The 21,955-nt window shown below is 41.2% G+C and overlaps 1 protein-coding gene across 7 annotated transcripts in view; it reads right to left on the reverse strand.

The window, feature by feature from the left end:
* Window positions 1-1,225: 1,225 nt before the first annotated feature.
* Window positions 1,226-21,955, reverse strand: part of MBNL2 (muscleblind like splicing regulator 2) — a 149,323-nt gene continuing 128,593 nt past the window's right edge. For all 7 annotated transcript variants that reach the window (XM_031466228.2, XM_031466232.2, XM_064493017.1 and 4 more), the window contains one exon: window positions 1,226-4,023. In XM_031466228.2, coding sequence (XP_031322088.1) covers window positions 4,009-4,023 — 15 coding nt within the window. In that variant the 3' untranslated portion in view covers window positions 1,226-4,008. The remainder of the gene's footprint in view (window positions 4,024-21,955) is intronic.

Below are 21,955 nucleotides of genomic sequence, written 5' to 3' on the forward strand. Positions count from 1 at the left end.
TATTTCTGAGTTTGAAATATTATTTTTAGTTTGGGCTGCCCCAAACTAAAGTCACACCTTCCTACTGGCAGATAATTATAGAACAATTGATATTTTATATTTAAATATTTTCTATGCTGAAGAGATACATTTATCAGATTTAAATTTCACTTTTGATTTTGATGTAGTACTTTGAAACATTAGTCTACGGATGAAAATTACACATCATCAACTAGGTGCTAAAGATTTTAAGTATAATTCGTCTTAGATTTTTTCCCTTAAAATAACTTGTGCTTGAAACTTGGCATCTTGAACTTGATATTAACAGAGTATGTTTTCTTGTAGGAAGTGACTAATGGGTTGGCTGCTTTTTCTCTGCATTACAGGAAAAGAAAACTGCTCATCCAAACATATAGCCAGTTTTTCAAACATCCACAAAGGCATGAAGGTATTTTTACCCTTGGAATTCCTGCAGATACCATCTAGCAAGTGCCTTTCTCTGTAAGGCCTGGGGTGCTGAGTGTCTGCGTTTCCTACCCCCAGCAAGGGGTATGACAGCACCTCAGAAGGTCTGACGCTTTAAACCTGCCGTGGAGAAAATCTCCCCATTCCTGCCATGGCCCGTAGAGGAGGAGCTGTCTGCCAACCCCTTCATGACCAGGAACGATCCCACCTTCTTTGAGAAATACCAGGGGCCCCAAAGGACAGAGAAAGCAGACGGAGAAGGCGTCCAGTGTCTCTCAGAGGACTCGATTTGTTGAGCACCTGCCCTCAGGTGCGATGCTCAGCTCCTGCGCTCCCCTCAGTCCGGAGGCCAGCAAGCCTGTGTAGAACGGGGCTCACCGTTCTGCCTTTTCCTGCAGCCTGAGGTCCAAGACACGCGGCTCCGTCAGGCTCTCCGCAGAAGCCGGTCTTCGGGATCAGTGGGTATGTTCTGGTCTCTCAGTGACACTGGCGTCTTGCGCCCCTTTTGGTTACCGGTGTTCGCACTGCTTCACCTTCGGTCAGAATTCTGAGAGCTAAAGGGGGGGGGGGATTTATTTTTATTTCTCATTTCACAGGACACTAAAAATTCTTCCAAAAGTGACCCTTTTAAATTGTTTCTCTTACTGTAGAAAAGCCAAAATCAAAAGCTTGCTCTTCAATGAAGTTACCAAATGGGATCTAGGTGAATGTGAAAAACCATTTTGTTTGGCTAATTATCAATCTTACCTCAACAACAAAAAAGAGGAAGGGAGGCTAGAAATCCTTTTAAATGCTTCTTTTATTTCATTGGTTGTACATTGGGTGAGTGAACTGAATATTACAACCAAAACATAGAATTGATACAAATTAGATTCCTGTTTACACTGTAAGGTAATGAATGAAGGAATTCTTTAAGTGTTACAGAAAGATTTAGTAGAAATGTTACCAGTGGTATGGCTCAAAGAATATTTCGGTGAAGTGCTGTTATATCCTGAAAACCAAGAGTGAAATGTAGTTCCTGTACAAGTGGCGAGTTCATCTCTTCACTACAGTATTTGTTGAATTGCTATCTTCATGTCTTGGATATTGGTGATTTTATTTTGGTGATTAAACAAAGCATTTAAGATTTATTCATCATAGTCAGACTTCTGAATATAAACAAACTTTTGGCAAATAATATTTATACAGAAAAATAGTTTTAGATCCTCTCAAATCCCAGAATTATTCTATAAAATTACATTATAAATAAATAAAAAGCAAAATCTGTTGTACATATATTTGTACATCTATGCATTTGCCTTGCCTCCTCCGTATTGTAAATGGCATATTTATGACTCTTTGCATATTATAATCACAATTCTGGAAAATGGATATCATAGTAAAAATACAGTCTTCTCTATCTGCTTGGGGGAACAGGTGATGTTTTTGATGTTCCATTATTAAAGGGCTGAAAATAGTCGTGTGCTAATCAATAATTTTTTAAATCAAAATCATGAAACAAAAGAAAAAAAGAAGACAATGTTACAACAATTAGTCTACAAAAATATTTCAGTGATTCCCATAATTTACCTTTTAGTAATGTCTACTATGTTTTCAATGAGTTTAAGTGAATTAACAAAGAAAAAAAAGAAAAAAGAAAAGAAGTATGAATGTTTTAGGCAAGTTGTAGCATAACTACATTGTTATAGTTGAGAAAATTACAAATATCAATAATACACAAAGATGAAGCTACCAAAGAAATACAAGTTAGATACAATACTTTTCCACAAATTAAAACAAACGCAACAACACAAGCACTATGTCAGATTACACTTAGAATGTGATTTTCTTTTGATAGGGTTATCAAATCTATGATAGAAGATAAATAGTCATTAGACTTTGACCAACATTAATTAAAATGGCGGATTTCTCTTTTCTTCAAACAAAAATGATATGCTTGGTGCACTCAGTTTTCAGAACAGGCGGTGATGCCAAAATTTAAAATATTTTACATTCAATCTCAAAAGTCAAAATACTTCAATCACTAATATGTTCACAAAGAAAATGGATGTTTTAAACAATTACACATAATAGTCATTTATAACAGCTGTTTTGTTTTTTAAACAATAATTTAAAAACTATGAAGGTACTGTATAGCCTATGTGCAACATATAAAATGTGAAATATGAAATATTTGGTACGATAGTGCTTAAAATAAACTTTCAAACAAACTTTCTGAACAAAATTTAACTGTATCGCTATTACCTTGAAGATCAACCAAGTATTTAAAAAAGTAAACAACATTAAAATATGTTTCATCCATATATAGTATATATATGTATGTGTATATATAATATGTATGTACTTGTATTAAAGTTTTTTATACTTTTGAGACATAAAATATGCTTTAAGGTGAAAGAATTAAAAGAACTATTTTTTTTCCATGCTGTAGTCAGTTACAACCCTTTAATCCAACTTTTGAAATGCAAAACAGTAATGGATGTTTTAAAAACGGAAACTATCTACTTTTTGTTGACATAGTAATTTAGATTAAAGTCACAGTCAAATTTTTCAGTGACTAAACTCAAACTTACTTAAATTAGAATATTATACAGATCTCCTCACCTACAGCTTGTTTTGACTAGGTTTTTTAGTTTAGAAGAGTTATTCTGTAACAGGCAACTGGATGGTGAGTTCCCAAGACTAATCCCTTTGATTAGACTGTTGGCATGGGCCTCTCGTTCTGGTCAAGCTGGATGAAGTCTGGCAAAATCTAGGCACTTCTACAAAGTCTCTCTTATAAAACAACTTTAAAAATATACTTGTAAAATAATACCTTCAAGACTTTGTTTGGTGGGGTATGAAGCTCATACCGTGCAAAGTTTCTTTTTCAATCTAGTTAATGTTACTCTAGAATCACAGGATTCTATGCGGCATCTCCAGGCAAACCAAATATCACACTTGGATGTGTCCCCCGTACTTGTGCTTGAACTTCCATTCAACTTTTAACCTGCAGGACAGGTAACGGGTTTTACTTCACTTCTCATCTTTGCTGCAGCATTCGTGTCGTCAAGAAGTGAAACGTTATCTTTGATCCAGTGGGTAAATGAAATGACAGGAATTGAAGTCAGAATCGAACCTGCCCTTGGAATAGTTTTTTTTTTTTTTTTTAACTAATGCTGATTGTTTATTGCTACCTTTGAAATATTCTGCGTCAAAATGAGTACATTGGTTGGACTTTCTGCATCGGCTATAGTTATGGAGATAAGACAATATTCCTAGGACAGAAACTATGTTCAGAAACCCTTTAAAAGTAAACTTTATCCTTTATGTCTTTAAACATCACAGCTGGTCTCAGGTAGTTAACTATCTTAGGTTGGAATATACTAAGCATACCGTATTTAACACTCATATATGATATAGCAGCACTAGCGTCTTAGAGTTGTGGTCTGTCCAGAAGAACTAACTTTATTTAGCATGCAGTTTGTGGCAATTCTATTGAGGAGGAAACAGGATAGTATGTACAGTAACAATGTTTAGTTATTCTCAATGCAGATTCTTGGCATTCCATTCCGTTCCTGCTGATTATTTCAGAATTATCTGTTGAAGAAAAAGACAGGTGTGATTTAGACATCCTTCTGTGAGGGAACATAGCTAGTTTACGTTTTATTCTTTGAAAACAGACATTTGCAAATAGGAATTTCCTTCAATTTCTCATAATTTTGATGCAATTAAAGTTTTACCCAATCCCCACCCTTCATGCTGAAATATTTTACACTTAAGTACTTCTGCTGTGTGGCCACTGTAAAGAATGATGCAAGTGCACAGTATTTCCTGTAAAACTGTGACTGCATATATGTGGACATGCAGTGTGTTTAGACCCTAACCTCTGTCTTTAGTTCTGGCTTCGTATCTTTTTATTGCATATTCAATTAGCATTGAATTAATATTTGCTAGTGTGATCAGGAAGTCTAATCAGAGAATTAGTTCATACATGAAAAGTTATTAGTCAAGTTTAAATATAAACATTTAAAAATGTGCAATAAATTATTATTTATTTATTAACTTGCATTTATAATTCAAAGATAACGTTCCCATCAAAAGTCATTTTGTTCCCAAGATATAATATAACAACCAGTTTCAAATTCAGGGCCTGTTTAAATGCCTCACATTAAAGAAAAAAGAAATAACATTCTAAGAAAGCAGTTAAAACAGTCTTGATAATTCCAAAAGCACCAATAAAACTAAACTATCAAATGCAAACCGTGGTCCCTGGAGTTTGATCTAATTTCATTTCCAAACCCGTAATTTTGCGGAGGACAGGGAGTTCACCCTCTGTGACCCATCCACTCAAAGTTAAGCTTAAAAGCCAAGCAGCTGACACGTTCGAACAAAAATATTTGTTCTTTGTGCAATGCTTCGAGCAAACTTTGCACAATTAATAAACAAAAATGTTTATTTATAAAAGAGCCAAGAGTCTTTGTTTAGGAAATAACCAGTAAAAAATTCTTCATGATCAAGGTCAGCTAATATTCCCCCAATAAAAGCCTCATTTCTACAAGTATAATTTTGTATCTCATTACGTTTGAATTTATACATGTGGATATTTTTCACTATAAGTGGGTATTTCTGCAGTTTATATAAAAAAGCTCTAGTATATAGAATTAAATAATTTCTCCCGTGAAATAAATAGGAATATCCTTTATTTTATTGGAACATACCAATGTGTATGGAATTGATAAAAATAGAGGAAGAATTCAGGCATGTTAAATATTTACACTAAATGGAAACTCGGAACTTCAGATAAGATCATTCTTTGTTTTTCAAAGAGTCCTAGGAATTTAAAATTAATTGGGAAAAAAAGGCATTCCTCGTCTCATGTACTGATAGACAAATAAAAATAATAATGAGATACAATGATTTACGTCTAAATATTATCGTAATATCTTGAATAGTCATTTCAAAGAGCCAATATTCAAATTCTTCAGATGCTTATAACTCATTTTTAGATTTAGATATTTGATTATTAAATAGGGATTATTCTATTCGACTTGTTAGCTTCAATCCTGTCTGTAAAGTTTCCAAATAGAAATGGACCCCAGGACATCAAATCTTGTCCTGTTTTTCTTTTTTCTTTCCTTTTACTTTAGCATGAGTGTCTCTAAAATATTTACAGAAAACAAACTTGCAGCTTCTTAAACTGATACAAAATAATATGTAATTTAGAATTTATTCACGTTTTAGCTTATGAACTGAAATGAAAAAGCCATATAGAATGAAATTCCTAGCCACCTGGAAAGAAAAACGATCCTACAGAGAGCCCATAATGGGCAGATCCGCACGGTAGAAATTAGTTACAACAAAGCTTTGGATCTGAAGTTGACAACCACCCAGGTTTAACTGAAATGTAAGTCAGCCTTGACGTCAACTAAAGGCATTCACTGGGCTCACTCAGACCGCTTCTCCCCTCTGGCCCCAGCCTACACACAATGCATCGTATGGACAAAGACATAAATAAAAACGACCCCTGATCCCACTGGACTCTCAGCTGTGCCGCCACCTGGAATCTAGGCTGGAAGACGCTGGTCATACCCTGGTCTGTGTCTTGGGCTATCCTGAGGACTCTGTGTGTGGTGTGAAAAAATAAACTGTGCCCCCAGCAGCAGTGAGCTTCAAGAGGTTTGAGAGATTGGATCTTAGAAAGTAGGAACGCTTTGGGTGTTTCAGTGTTTCCTTTTCTTGGTGATATAGCATTTTTCTCAGAAATACTGCTTGATGATTCAGATCTTTCTGAGAAACACAGCTTGTTGGTACAGTCTGAATTAAGTGTGCTCTGGGGTGAAATATATCTTGGAAATACAGACAGCACAGGATTTCAGATAATGAACAGGGCCTCCTTTAAGTACGGCCCGTTTGATGGCTGCTTCTGGAGTTAGGCAACACGCGACATGACAGGTCTCAGGGCCCATAGGGAGGGTACGACCATCTCCCGCAGGAAGGAGACCTCTGGAACGAAGAGGAGTGGGGGTGTGTGAAGCGGGAAGGGTGTGCAGAAGCCATTTTGAGGAAAAGAGGGAACTTCTCTCCAGTTTCTGATATGGCTTTTCTTTACTTAGATTTTATTTTTAATTCACACCAAAAAAAAACATAATTTAAAACAGATAATTAGGTAACCTTGCGTGTTTCCCTGTTGCCTCTCCTTGGAGATTCTCTCCCACACCAATTCTACATGAACACATGAACTGTGTTCTATATGTGAAGACTTCTTCAGTCTCCACTGTAACCTCAACGGCCAGGAGGATCAAACGCTTCAGAAGGTCTTGCCTATTTCAACAGGGGTACAAAACATACACTCTGAAAAGCACAGGCTTACGTGGGGCCCCGGGACGACAGCTCTGAATCTGACATTGACAAGTCCTAATCCTGAGCCTGGCCATTTAAAAAAGTGGTTCACTAGAGTGACCTCGACAGACTGGCTGTCAGTGGCGTCCCTCCTGTCCCGCATTCATCAAAACTGAGGCTGATATCCAAGGTTCCTTCCTCAGCCTCCAGGCACTGCTGCCTGTGCTTTCTTGGAAAGGGCAATGGAACACTCTCCTGGGGTCTGTGGAGAAATAGCTACCACACTGGGTCCCTTGAAAGTCCCCTCCCCAAAGCATCGTTATTGTCTTAGTTTTAATTTTAACAGGTACGCCTCTGATTTTCTAGGAAGTGCTGAGAAATTTTAATTAGAGTCTTAAGAGCTAGGGTGAGTATTGCCAGTCATATTTTACAGACCTGGAAAAGACAGCATGAACAGTTTTAGCTGGCCTGCACGAGGCAAGAGCTTAGGGATGTTAGTTCACACTGCTCCCTGGCACGGGAGTCCCCTCCAGGGTGCAGTGACAGTCTGCAATGGGACCAGGGGAATAAGGGATTCCAGAGAGCAGCTCTGTACCGCTTGTGATGCCAGTGGAGGTCTGTGCTCAGAACCCCCTGGGAGCTTGGGAATTAGGGAAAGGGGTGAGGCCTACAGCAAATAGAGCTTGGAGTGCTGGACGGGAGGTGACATTGACTGTCTGCAGGAACCAGGTCCGTAGAAATTGCTGACAGACTTGTGGGCTGCTAGTCCCCCATCCCCCATCCCAGGTCATCCTTGCCTGGGTGGTCACCCGCCTCCTATCCTAGGTCTCCTCCAGATGGGTGCTGCAAACATGTCTGCTTACAGCAACAGAAGCCCCTACCCAAACACAGTTCCACCGCTCCCACTTCTAGGGAGCCTTGGCAAGCCATATGATAGGACAGAAATCCAACATACTGAACACGTTCTGTTTGTCTCTCTGATTGCCTAGTTCCTCAAATAAGTGTTATTTGACATAACAGAGCCACGATGAAGAAAAGGATTCAATTATTAAAATAAGATTCTAGATTTTAATAAGATCAAAATCTTGAACTGAAAGCATTATTTTCAATTCCTTTTTCCACTAAAAGGAGAACACACAGAAATGAGAACAGCTGATGCCCACAAAAATTGGTGATGCTATTTTTAACACAGATGCACTTGATCTCAAATCATGACTGCATTCATAAATCTTAGGGGACCTCCTAGCTGTAACAAAAGCGTCTGTGATGCAGGAATACCTGCCGGCTGCAACCGTCTCCTTACCAATGAGCACCTCCTCCAGGTGGTTGGACTTAAGAATGTAATGATTCTGCTTAATCCATATCCCTTCATTACTCCCATATGAGCCCAGTACACAATTAGTCTCATTTTTATTTCTTGAAGGCAAAGTATGAGTGGCCCCAAAGAACATCAAATGGATTATTTCCCCATCAAATGTGTTATGAGCAGCCATTTCATAATCCCTGCATCCCCGTGAAGTGGCTGCCACTGACTCAGTTAAGTTGATTACAAAGAGGACTGGGTTAGGTACTGCCTGAATACTAGGCTTCCTGGGGGACAGGCAGGAAATGTGCATAGGTGGGCGGGTCAGTTGGGGAGGGTGGCAGATGGAAGGGCTGTGCCTAGGAGGAGTGGAGCAGCAGCTACTCAGCTCCAGCCAACTGTCACCTGCAGAAACCTGGGCTCTGTGTTGCCTGACTTCTCCATTTGCTAAAAGAAGCTGGAAATTCAGCCACTGATTCATATCATGGAAAACAATTCGGTATGGGTCAAAGATATCTTTGGGCTGAATTCAGCTGTGAGCTGCCAGGTTGTGTTCTCCTCGAGCCTTCCTTTCTCCTGCCACATTTGTTTTCTTGGAGGAGAATCCGAAGGCTGGATTGCTAGCTTCCTGAGCCAGGCAGCAGCCAAGGTCATAGGCATCATCCAAGGTCATAGGCATCATCCCGGGAGGCAGCAGTGGGGGTGGTGGGCAGGATCAAGGGAGTAGGTCCAATGGGGAGTTAATCCTGTAACTTTCCAACATATGGCTTCCACCTAAAGGAACAGGGTACTTGGCTGATCGGTGCCCTCTACCCAAGAAGAAACTACTGTCCCTCCTGTGACTGATTCATCAGATATGAAATACACATATTGCCTTGTCTTCTCCAACATGATAACGGATGCAGACTGAGCCCTCCCTGTGCCGTTCCCTTCGGTGCACACTTGAAAAAGAGCTGAACAGAGTGAGAAGCGCACTCAGCTGATAGCAAAATAGTCTGTGCAGAGGCTGAAACACGAAACCTGAAGGCATGAGCACCATGAACTCAGTAGCTAAACTAGCCGTCCTGCGAGAGGGTGCAAAGAAGACAAATCAATGTGTCTTTTCCTCAGTGCGTCAGAGGTATCAAGTATTAATACTTGCTGAGTTTTCTACCTGGGGGTTGACCTCTAGGAAATGTACATACAAAATAATTTTGGAAACTGTCAGCTTCTAGATGACTTCTGGACATGTTCACACTTCTCATGTAAATGTGTTCATTGCAGACATTCAGAGGTGTCAGATGAGTTACCTTTTAAAATGCTAGCTCTCTATTAAATTCAGTAAGAACTAAAACTCTTTGGCTTAGTTGATAGAAAAAAAATTTTTCAGTGAAAAAACCAACTGTTTCAATGGATCCAAACTATGAGAAACAATCAGAAAAGAGGAATAATAGATGCTTTAGTTAAATCCTCCTGTGAATAACCATCCAATACTATCTTTGTCATGTTGAGTTTGGAGAGGGAGATAAAATATTACTTATCAAATATCTGTGTGGCCTCGCAGGAATCTGAAGGACTTTCAGTGGAGCTGGATACCACTAACGTTAGAGCTCAAGTAGACATTTCCCAGCAGGGCTGCTACCATAACTGGGTCCCCAGGACAACTGAGTCTCACAGTTTGCACATTTTTTGGCTGCCCAATAATTCTGTCCCTCATCCTAGCATGGATTACAGTGGATTGCCATACTATGAATTACCAAAGTCAAAAACAAATGCTTTTAGTCTCTTGGTGAACATCTGTTATCAGAGTAATTCTCATGATATGTGTTAATTAAAGAACACTTTCAAGAACTTTGGCCTATTTCGTGACTATTTGTGAATTTTAATTGTGTAAAAAGTCCAAAGATAATTAGTGGTATAGGAAAAGACCCTCTGAAAAACAGTCCCATTCATTACTGGAGGGGAATACTGTTCTGGGGGAAGGCAAGTATCTCCTGCCATATTTGATTTGTTTTCCAAATGGATTTTTATTTACACAGAAAAGGCATATACTGGAGTTGTGGGAGAAAATTCTCAAGTGTGACCATCAGTTTCACTCTTGAGAAGAGCAACCTGAAGCTGACTGGAATGCCTGCAGCACTCAGCAGACCTTAAAGCAGAGTTTGGTCAGGACTATGGTTTTACCCTCTGTCATTAATAGAAAGTTTCCCTTCACAGCTCTAATTCCTGTATTTTCAATGACATATCATTTTGTTGATGACTCATGACTGTCTAATATTTTTCACTCTATATCTGAACAAAAAGGGTTTTCAGATATACTTCCTAATATGTGAAATGTTTTCATTTAAAATATTAATATTTGAACTTTTGCATGAAAGGCAGTAACACTGGCCTCACTAATGATTACTGACTAGGGTCCACATTGATAATTTGTATTATCTAGACAAGATACATACATGGAGATTCTTGATTTGAGTAAGATTCCACTCCTTGAGTCCATGTCACATGGAACAATCTGGACTTGTGAGTATTACGGGATGCTTTGACCATGATCCCCTTCTCCATCCCAGAGCCAGCTGCGATCAACCTCAGTTCCCTTGAGGGAGTCCTGAGACTCACTTCTGCTGCTTTCACAGTGAGATGGGAATCTAGTCCTTAGGTCATCTAAAGATCTATACACCATCCGAGGGTGACATTTTCTCCAAAATGATACACATGAGGAAGAAGGCAAAGGCATTAGAGAGGAGACCTTTATCCCTCGTTTCCCCCGATACTACAGACGTGTTTGAAAGAAAATCACACTCAGGAGTGCAGTCTTCTAGTTCAGGAAGAGAGAAGCCATGAAGCCACGGCTCTGCAGGTGCCAGAGAAGGTCACAAGAAAACAAAATGCTAGGTCAAAAGGGCCCCACGACAGCCAGGAAAAGAGAACTGGGCAAATCAAGCCCAGCATCCAAGGAAAATGAGAAAGAAGGTGGTGGCCACCCAGGACCAGCTTCCAGCTTTTATCTTCCTATTCATCACTTGGCATTCTTGACTCCACACAGACATCATTCCTACTCCACACAAATTCCCCAAGAAACATCCCAATCACGGAGGTAACCTAGCGGATGGTTCCTCTATGGCCGGCTGGCGGAGGAGGTGAAGGACTTCCTATCACACAGCTGCCTGGGGGTTTGGGTTAAGCATATGCTTTTGGCATCTATTGAATCCTAAAGACATGGACACATCCATGAACATGGTATTCAGCCTCTTCCATGCTGTTAGCACAGTACTATCCTTGAGCAATGTCAAGAGTTAAACAACCTATTGTCCGCCAGCCTGGAGACCTAACTATCAAGTCCATCACTGTCTCTATTGGAAAATTACTTGAGTTCCAACCCAAGTGGCAAAGGGAATTTTGAACAAAGAAATATTTTAAAAATTAGGGACTGTATGCAAATTAAGGAAAGCTAAATTCCTCTACTGTATCAAGAAATGATATATAATAATTGGGCCACACTATTTTAAAATATTCTAAAATATTATAGAAAAGGTAATACATTTTTTCCTAAGACTATTATATTTAGAGTATGTACAGTGAGAGGTGGCTCAAGCGAGGCCACCTGGGATTAGACAGGCTGCCCACATCTGAGGCTGCTTCACTGAAGACGACCTCGGGGCATGAAGGTAAAGTCTAAGAAAACTTTTTTTATACCTTTAAAAAGCAGTTTATGCAGCAACTGAAAAGAAATTTCAAAAGCGTTCCTTGAAACCTGTTCTTTTCAATGTGGGGTTCTGCTCCCAGTAACGCATTGAAGAATCAGGACAAGAAAAATCACAGAAGCAAGATCCTGTTGGATTCAACATTAAGTCCCTGATCCTGCTCAATGCCCTGCTTTTGTATCCACTACATTGTGTTAGACTTAGAATCCTGGGCACATTTTGGCCACAGTATTCATTGTAACAGTGGAGCAGAATGTATAATTCAGCCTGCTAAGAACTGGCTTTTAAGACACTAAAGCAGAAAAGTAACCAAACGTTGGGATTCAGTAAAAAGCATGGTAAGATGAATGTCCTGTGCAGGGCATGAAGTATGTCTTTGTGTATTGCACATTTCTTGAATTGGTAGGATGACACTGCCATCGAACGCAATTTCCAGCAAAATTTGTTTTGCTTTATTTTCTTCTTTTTTAGTTCTTTGTCTGTGTGTTTGTGTATGTGTGTCAGAGAGAGAGAGAGAAAGAGAGAGATGAACAAAACCACTTGATTTGTGGGAAGGAAAAAATCAAAGAAAGTCCTGGAGTGGAATTTCACGGGGCTTATTTGTGCCACCAAGCAGCTCTGTGGCCCTGCTGGGCCTTAGTTTCTCACTCTGCTTGTACCGCACTGGCCTCTCTGCAGTGTGGGGGGGTAGTTAACCAGGCTGCCATCCGTCCTCCCTAGTAACTCCTCATAAAGACGGCAAAATGGTAACACAAAAATGTGTAAAGAAAGCAAGCACCTGCCTGCCCTTAACTCTTTATTACTAACGGTCCTCCCTCAAAGCTCTGTAGTCAGGCCCTTTCTATCAGCATCTCTGCTTTTTGAGATGGTCCTTATCACAGGGCCGTTACTTTAGTTGTAATTATTTACCTGTCGGTTTACTGCCTGTCCCCCGACAGTGTAAGACCCACGAGAACAGGGGTTGTCTTGTTCATAGCCGTGCTCCCAGAATTCTGAATTTCACATGTGCTCTTATAGACACTTGTTGAGAAAAAAGTATGAAGATCCATCACACGGAATTAACAGTGGGCTTGTATTAAGGCCTCGGAATAGACCCAGCGCCTAACCGACACGGTTCACTGAGGAAGAACTTGCCTTTGCCCTCAGTTACCTATGTCATGAAAACGGAATTCTTAAAGGAACACACAGCAACAAGAAGTCCTTTTTAATGTGAAAAGAATCACTTTATACTGTGGATTTAATAAAACAAAAACCTAAGTACAATGAGGCATCTCTCTTTCTAACCCTAATCCCTTCTTCTTTGGAGAAATATCTGTTCAGATCTTTTGCCCAATTTAAAATACTATGGTAAAAGATAAAAAGCAGAGTATAAAATTAGCCATTTTAACCACTTCTAAGTGTATAGATCAGTGGCATAAAGCACGCGCACGGTGTTGTGCAGCCATCACCACCATCCATCTCCAGAGTTTTTCACCATCCCAAACTGAAACTCTGTATCCATTAAACAGTGACTCCATATTTCTCTTTCCTGCCAATTCTTCATGCCTTCTTCCTTCTTCCCCCGCCCTTCTATTTATTCTCCCAATTTTGTTTCAGAATGGAATCCTTGGCTCTTTCTTGTCTGTGTACCTGAATCATCATTAAAATTCCTTGGCTCACTCTCGAATTTAGCTCAATGGTTTTACCTACAATGAAATTAACCTCCAGTCACTCCTTTCACAGTCGCCTCTTCCAGGCTGCCTGTAAGATTCATCCTCAAGGAGTGATGTTCATTTAACCTGAGATTTATGTGAAGGTGAGGTTCTGTGGAAACAGTGGAGAAAAACAATCTCTCTCTTTTTGGCCAGAAGTTTCCTGCCAGTGCACCACCCTGGGCAGGGGAAATGGTGCCCTCGTCCATCTGCTTTCTAGCTCTTGTTTACTGGACTGAAATTTGAATTTCTTTTTTGGTCTCATCAACTAACAATATTTTCAGACCATTTCTGATATTGAACTTGGATTTTCAAAAGCTTTGTTTCTACTGGGACTTTTTTCTTAAATGGCTAGAACTTTTTAAACCAATAGTTAAACTCAGTGGTTGGAAGTTTTTAAGGGAACCACATAAAGAGGTTCAACCCTGGTCCTACATCGACCATAAGCTCCAATCTAATCTGAGTTTGGTGGAGAGACAAGAGAACAGGATTTGGAGACCAGCGAAACTGAGTTCTGAAACTGTCCAGCCACCTCCAACCTGCTTGAATCTTAAGCACATCATTCTTTAAACTTTGCTCTGCTCTAGAAAATGGATAAGGCACTTCACAGAGGTCTGTTGAGTATTAAATTAAATAATGTCTGTAAAGTGTCAGATATGGAATAGTGGTTTTTGATAAACATTGGTTCCCTTCCTTTAAGTTTTTTTTTCCCCCAAGGGGGAAGTAATTAGGTTTATTTATTTGCTTTTAGAGGAGGTACTAGGGATTGAACCCAGGACCTCGTGCATGCTAAGCATGCCTTGAGCTGTACCTCCTCACTTTGGTTCCCCTCCCTTAGTCTCTTTAAGATTCATAATCTTAAATAAAATTTGGTTTCAGCTTCTATTGAAATAGGAATACAAATAATAATAACATTGTGCATTTAAATATGATATGCTCTGAATGACACTGCATATGTTGATAATAAACTTGATTTTGATGAGAGTAAGATTTTCTAAAATGTCAAATCCATTTCCCTTTTTGCATATGTATAGCCTGACCTGTTGCTGACAGCTAAATAAATATAGGCTGAATTTCTCTATTATTCATGAGTCTTGGCTGCCATTCACAGTAATCATTTTTCAAACTAAAATCTTTTATTATAAAAGAACCAACAGCCAGTAGCATACAATGACTAGTGTCGTCTGTGGTAGAAAGTTACATCCTATGAAAGGCAGAATCTCCCTCTTTAGATTTAGCTCCAGGTCAAACCCAGCTTCCAGGCTTAATATGCATGTTACCGTGGGTATGTGATTCAACGTCTTTTATTTTTCGTATTCCTCATCTCGGGAATGGGAATCCAATGCTGTCCCTAACTTGTGAGAATCAGATAGTGTAATTAACGAGTGCCTGGTGGTGGTAAGCACAAAATACTACTGTTACCATATGGCAATATTTCACCCATTTTAGTTTCCTAGGCTAAGCCACAAAACACGAATGTGAATATTTTGACAAGGTAGCACGTTTACTAATAATCCTGAGATAATTGTGCTTACAGCAAACCACTATCTGTGGGCATTTTTGCACACCCAGGCTGGTCTAAGAAGCATCCATACTTCTGTTTTCGAACCTTCACCTCTTCTCACATAGGTCCACACACACAGCAGAGAAAATCAGGTGTCTTACGTTATGAGCTTATGTGAAAAAAAAAAAAAAAAAGTAAAAAGAAAAAAGAAAGCAACTCTTAAACACCATTTTTTCCAAGGCAAAGGAATACAATGGGGTTTTCTTCTCATTCTTCACACACTCCTTAGATTTCCCTATTTTAACTTCTCTCCTTGTTCAGGGCCATCCTTATCATTGCAGGGGTCAGAGAGCAGCAAAGAAAAGAAGATGAATAATTGGAATCGATTCAAGCAATTTCTTTTCTCCTGAATCTCCATAACTAAAATGGTCCTCCGGCCCTTTCAAATACGTAGGGATAACAATGACAAATATTGAAAGAATGACTAGCGGAAGAGTTATGAAATTATTACTGGAGAAAAAGGAGGAATTGAGTTTAATATCCCTTGGTATCTTTTTGATTCCTCCAAAACCTTTCTCAATTTTAAGGAGGAAGCAAAGCTATTGATTGTTCAAAAATGCATAGTGAGCACATTCTGGCTGGATCGCGGTTTGATGGCAGCAGAGCAGACTAAGCTCCGTGGTAAGAGATGAGTTTTTAACCCCTTATGTAACCTTGAGGGAGTCATAACCATTCTAGGTCTTCTTCCTCATTCTAAAATGGAAGGTTGGGAGCTTGGGGGAGGCTCTAAATCTGATTAACAGATAATCCTGAACAAATTTTTCAGCTTCTCACAGCTGCAGTTTCCTTATCTATATACTGGGGACAAGAACAGTCCCTTACAGGGGCCATGTTGGTTTTTAATGAGAATTCGTATAAAAGCTTAGCGCAACATCTGGCACTTGGTAAGGGCTTACTAACAAAGAGACGTTACGTGATACTCTGCCGTCTGTATGCTCTGTAGTACCTGGGGCCCTTTAATGATGGTTGGAAGCACCTTCTCAGGAAGGCAGTGTGGTAAAAGGGAGAGAGCCCTGCCCTATGCAGGACTCGATAATCAGGTTCCAGTCCTGGTTCTCTATTTACGTGAGCTGGGTAAGCTGATCTGGGGTCTTGTTCCAACTTACAATGTAACCTCCATCACCATTTCCCTTTTTTGTTATTGCAGAAGTATGGCATGTTCGTGGTCAGTTGACTCTTATGACTTGTCAACCTTCATAGCTTTGACGTAGTCAATGCAGATCCCGGGTCAGACCCACAGTGCCTGATGTAACGGTGACTATGGGAAAACGGATGACATTTTACAACCATCAGCTTAATGATGCTGCTTCCGAAACGCACTGTGACAAATAGTGAAGAGGGTCTGTGTTTGATTACAGGAGGCTCATCGACATCAACTTTGAGGTCTTTGAAAACTCCAGAGCAAGGGCTGTGACGATAAGATAGAATAATTTGATCACCGAGAGTTAAAACAGCCAGACCCAAAGCTCCAGCATACTCTGTATGATGCCAGGGCACGATGGAGTCTAAATGCTAGCATAGCCATGGCTTTTCATAAACCAATGTCAGAAAATACCAGTCGACAAACGTGTTCTTTACAGCACAAGCAAAAGTGAAGAAGTGTCAACAGGAACCATCCTTTTTATGTAAGTCACTGGGAGAGACGCCTTGTAGAAGGCTGATGTGGCCGGGAGCAGAAATTGGGTGAATTCACAGATACTTGAGAAGCTGGAAAGAGCCACTGGGAGAGTAAAGGGTCAAAACGCTTCCCTGAGTTTTCCTGATTTTCTTAATTACAGTCTGTCCTTCTTATCTGCAGGTTCCGCACTCACAGATTCAACCAAGCTTGCAGGGAAAATATTTTTTAAAATTCCAGAAAGTCCCAAAATGCAAAATTTGAATTTGCTGTGGGCTGGCAACTATTTACATAGCATCTGCACTGCATTAGGTAATGCAGAGATGATTGAAAGTGTTAAGAGAGGATGTGTGGAGGTTATATGCAGATATGCCATTTTATATAAGGGACCTGAGCATCCGTGGATTTTGGTATCATGTGGGTCCCGGAAACAGTCCCCCGCAGATACCAATCCTTCTCCCATAGTTTCTCTTTTCTCTCTACCCCAGTTTCTCTTACCATTGATGAAGCTACTTCATCGATGAAGTAGCTTCTCACCAGTTAACCTGCACTCAGCCTATCCCAGCTCACACCTACCCACTCACTCCCAGCAGATCAGTGTTTCCAAGTCTCTCGTTTGCATTTTGCTGTCCTGCTCTCGTTCTGCCACCCAAGGCTCTCGATAACCTAACTCCTCCTCACCTGCTCGACGGAATTTTCTAGCACTGCCCAAATGTGCCTTCCCCTCACTCTCTCACTCACTGCAGTGTGCCCTAAAGCAAATCGTCTAGTGTACGGCAGCCAGGGTCCCCCCTCTTTAGATCTGACATAGTCACAGCTGCTCCATCTGCGTCTACAGGGGGAGAAAGTCCGAGGCTGATCCTGACACTCCCGTCTGAGCTGCGCAGGCTATTGGGGAAGACTGTGGGGTAACGGGGAAGCACTGACTTCAGCGTCAAAGTCCTGAGGTCAAATGCAGGCTCTTCGACCAATTAGAGCCACAGTCACATCTGAGCCTTGATTTCTTCACACGTTAAAGAGTGAGAACAGGACCCGTCTGATAGGGTTAAACGCGAGGACGCGTGTAAAACATAATGCTGGGACATTTATAACGCCAGTCCCCTCGCCCCGTACCCTACGCTGCTCCACCCCTTAAACTTCACCCTGGTCAGGAACAACGTCGCCTGTTCCTTAGTTAATCCCTGCACATCCTTCAAGATCTACTTCCCCTCTTAAGGGGTAAGGCCCTGCCCTGGAGCTTACTTCCCGCACAGTGACGTTTGACTATTTCATTTTGTGACACTGTCAGTTTGCTTCACATCTCTTTGACTAGGCAGTAAACTCCCAGGAGCCTTTACCACCTCCCTACACTGGTGGCCTCTAGAATGTCAGCTGACTCAGGTCTGGCCTTGGAAGCCACTGCCTCCAGCGATGTGGCCCAGAGGGAATGCTGGAAGGGGCTGAGGCCAGACCTCATGCCTGTTTGTCTGTGACTTGTGGTGGCTTCATATTCAGCAAGCGGGGTGGCAGTCAGGCTAGCTAACTGTCCCTCCTCTGTATCAGGAGACAGCGAGGGGCTGCTCTCTTGGTCCACCCTCGCAGCAAGGCTGGCGACTCCCCCAAACACACAGGTAGGAGGGAGTGGAGGCAGACAGCAGTGGCAGAGCTTGGGGAGATAAACGCCTATAAATCAAAATTCTACTCTGTTCGTAGCAACTTTTATTAAGAACGAGACCCCATTCATCTTTCGACCCTTGGCAATGGATCTAAATTCCTGCACTGCACCTCGTCTCTCTGCCCCCACAAATCTAGAGCTGGAAATAAACATACTCTGGGATGAACTGTCTATTTATTCCTCTCAAAAGACAAAAACTAAGATTAGGAAAATGAGCACGATTTTTATTACCGTCAACAAAAGCCGAAGTACTACTGGGAACATGACTTTTCAGTCGAAAAAGATCCTTCCTCCACAAATTCCATCAAAATGCAAAAGAGGATGGGCTTTGAGGGACCGGAAGCAGGACCACCCACCGGGCAGTGCAGTACCACGAAGGCCCCTTGACATTTTCTCCTCAGCCGCACGAAAATGGAACTGATACGATGTCTTCAGGTGCTACATACAAAAGAATTCTACTCCAGTTTCCCACCATGAGGTGTAAATTATTCATGAAAAATGAAAATGTACTAGATTCCAACACTTACATAACTCAGCCTTTCCTTGGAGAATCTGCAAATACATATATTAATTAAACCTCACAGTAGTTCTGCAAAGCGGCTGCTTTGGAGACAGGCAAAGAAAAGACCTTTTTTCTTCTTATTTTCTCATTTTTTGAAGAGAAAAAAATTGATCTACCTCTGTACGGCTCTCAAAGATCCAAGGCCACCGAAGACATACAGAGCACCCCTCCCACCTCGCCTTCCTTTTACGCTTAATTGTTTTTGGACCAGATGAGCAAGTTTGCATTCCAGTGCCCTCGTCACGTTACACCATGGAGTTTAGACCCAAATGGCCAAGCCGTTTTAACTAACAGCACTCACTGAATGCAAAATGCAAACATCGTCATTTTTAAGTGTTTGGTTTTTTTACTTGAATAGATATATCACGTTCCAATCAATCTCTCTCTCCCTTTGTCTCCCCCTACTTCCTCTCCCTTTGCGCACACACACACACACACAAACACGCTCACTGCCTCTCTGAGTGAGACGGCAATTCTGGCTCATTTGAAGCAACCAGCTCCATTGCTGAAACCGAACCCTCCTCTATAGTCAGACCATCGGGAAAAAGTTACAGGTGGTTCACAACTTCAGCATGATCACAACGCTGAGAGACAGATGTCCCGCACTGTGCACAGGGGCTGGATCTGGACAGTTGCTGTCTTGGCCTTTTTGGAGCACAGTACACTGAGGGCCCAGCTGCTTTCTATCCTCTGGTCTCAGGAACCAGCAAACCTCGGGAAAGGAGCGTCTCACGGCTTGATCATCAGTACGGGACGGGGAGGCCGGCCACTTTGCTGTGTATTTCAGGAGAGGTAGCTGACCGGGGGCTACTCCTCCCACGCTGGGGCTTGGCAGAACCAAGACTTTTCTTGTGAAAAAACACAGGCTCCAAATGGGTCAAGTGGTGAATAGTGGGGAATGTTTAATGCCTCCTACATTTGTCTGAATATAGTCCTAACAGATGGCTTTGAATAATAGATGTTTTATACAACTCTCTGAGATGAGAGAGTAAGTAAAACATGACCTTGCCTTTCTAGATCTCTTGGTTAGGACAGTGTAATTGACTATAACTCTGTGTATAGATATCCAAGAATCTATGTCAAATAGCTTTGAAGTTGTGTTCATATTTATACATGAGAAATAAGTAAAATCTGATGCTCTTAAAATTTTCTCGTCTCTCTTTAGTAATCTATAGCAGGACAGATAAAGCATAACACATGAATTTGGTTGCATGTTATTATTTGTCTGGTAAGATATTATAGAAATTGATTATCATATATAGTAAACAAATCAGACAGATCTGCAAAATGGGATTTTCTGACTTACCAAACATCCCAACAAATGGAGGGCCAGGCATGTATGATATATTAGTAACTCATTTTCAATAAACTCTTCCTAAGGCCAACTTCCTGTTGAATAGATTGTTTTGGGCGAAGGATTCAGAAGATGTGACAAGACCTGAGGGCATCATCTGAAACATGAGTCAGCACTTTTTGGAGATGTGATTAGTGCTGTTAACATACTGCCAGAAACATAATTTGATTTCACCAGCTTTAAAGACCCTGCTTGTGGTGCTCCATTAAAATATTCCTAGTATTCAATATGCAAGAATTTTTCCTCCCCACGTGGACTCATGGCCCAGAATGAATTAGATGGAATAGTTGCACCCGATGGCCACACAGCTCTCACTGTGGAAACACAGACAGCACATACTCACTCCAAACCTTCAGGGACTCTTTCTTTCGAGCAAAGGCCCGAGAGGTCCCGCAGCTTCTGTGGCTCTAAGTCTCCTTTCGGTAGGGAGTGGGGGGGCCACACATCAAGGGTGAGCACACGCGAGGCATTTGACCAGGGAGGCCACCCACCTGCTGGCCTTGGAGGGGCAGGTTGCCGGGCCTCCAGGGCAACATCCTGTGGTTTACCCTTCCTGTCAGCCCAGATCTCTTCTTCTGCTGTGTGTGACAGTTATGGGGACAGGTTGTGCCATAGTAGGAAGTAGTGTTCGTGTTTCTCTTTGGCTAAAAGTGACCCTCCCCGTGTCACAGGCAAAGGCAAGACCAAGTAGGCCACCTGCCAGCCGCCCCGTCTCAGCTCGGGCTGTTGTTAAAACCTCCCTGTGGTCTCGCGGACCCTCTCGCCGCGAATCCATCTGCTCGCTCTTTTGAGAGTTCTGCTCCGTCATCTTCCTGCTCGAAAACCTCCAGTGGCCAAATAAAGGCCGAACCCTTTTTACCTTGGTGCCTGAGTCTTGCACAATCGGAATCAAACCTGTGTTGCAGCCACTCCCGTCAACTGGCTCTCTGACCAACTGCACTGTTAGCTTTGCTCCGCTAAGCTTTCCACTTCCCCCCTCTGTGCATCTGCACTGTCACTCCTTCAGTGTAATGACGATGCTTTAAGGAACATGCAGATAAAGTCCTTGTGGAATTCAGAGGACAGAATAAGAAATTCTAGCTGCAGGGGTTCAGGGAAAGACTCAGAATATAAATTGTATTTTAATTGGGCCTTCAAGGATGTTATTAGGTACATTGAATAATCTCTGTATATAAACAGAAGAAACCCCAAAGATTTGAAGTATATTTACTTGGAAATTATCTTCTCCTCTTTGGAAATAGAATGTATTTTTCAAGTAAAAAATAATAAAGCAATGACAGGATCGAGAACCATAAAAATTCAAGTTAGAGGAATTTCGATCTGCAGCCTCAGTTTTTTAAATAACGTTTCTTATAAATGGAAAAGACTAGATAACCCAGAGCTGTTCACCTCTACTGCTTTTAATGTACACCCTAAGGTTAAATTGGTTTTAGTACAGGCATCTGTAGATTTGTACATTCGGAGCATCTGCTAGTGGACTGAAACTGATGGACGCAGACAGCACTCATTTCACTGCTGATTTCCCTTGTTACCAAGCTACTTCTGAGACAACCGGCAGAGGCTGGGAGTAAAGTCCAGGGCCGTGATTCACACAAAAGCAGCCAGGAATCTGCTTCACTAGGACTAATGGCTAGTTCCTCTTCACCTCTCACCTTAGTCCTCATCTTACTGGTACAGAAATTATGCATAATTTTCAGCCTACTCACTGGCATAGTATTACCAAGAATATCAATAAATGGTTATATACTATAATTAATAATATCA

This window comes from Camelus dromedarius, chromosome 13 (assembly GCF_036321535.1).
Source record: "Camelus dromedarius isolate mCamDro1 chromosome 13, mCamDro1.pat, whole genome shotgun sequence".
NCBI lineage: Eukaryota > Metazoa > Chordata > Mammalia > Artiodactyla > Camelidae > Camelus > Camelus dromedarius.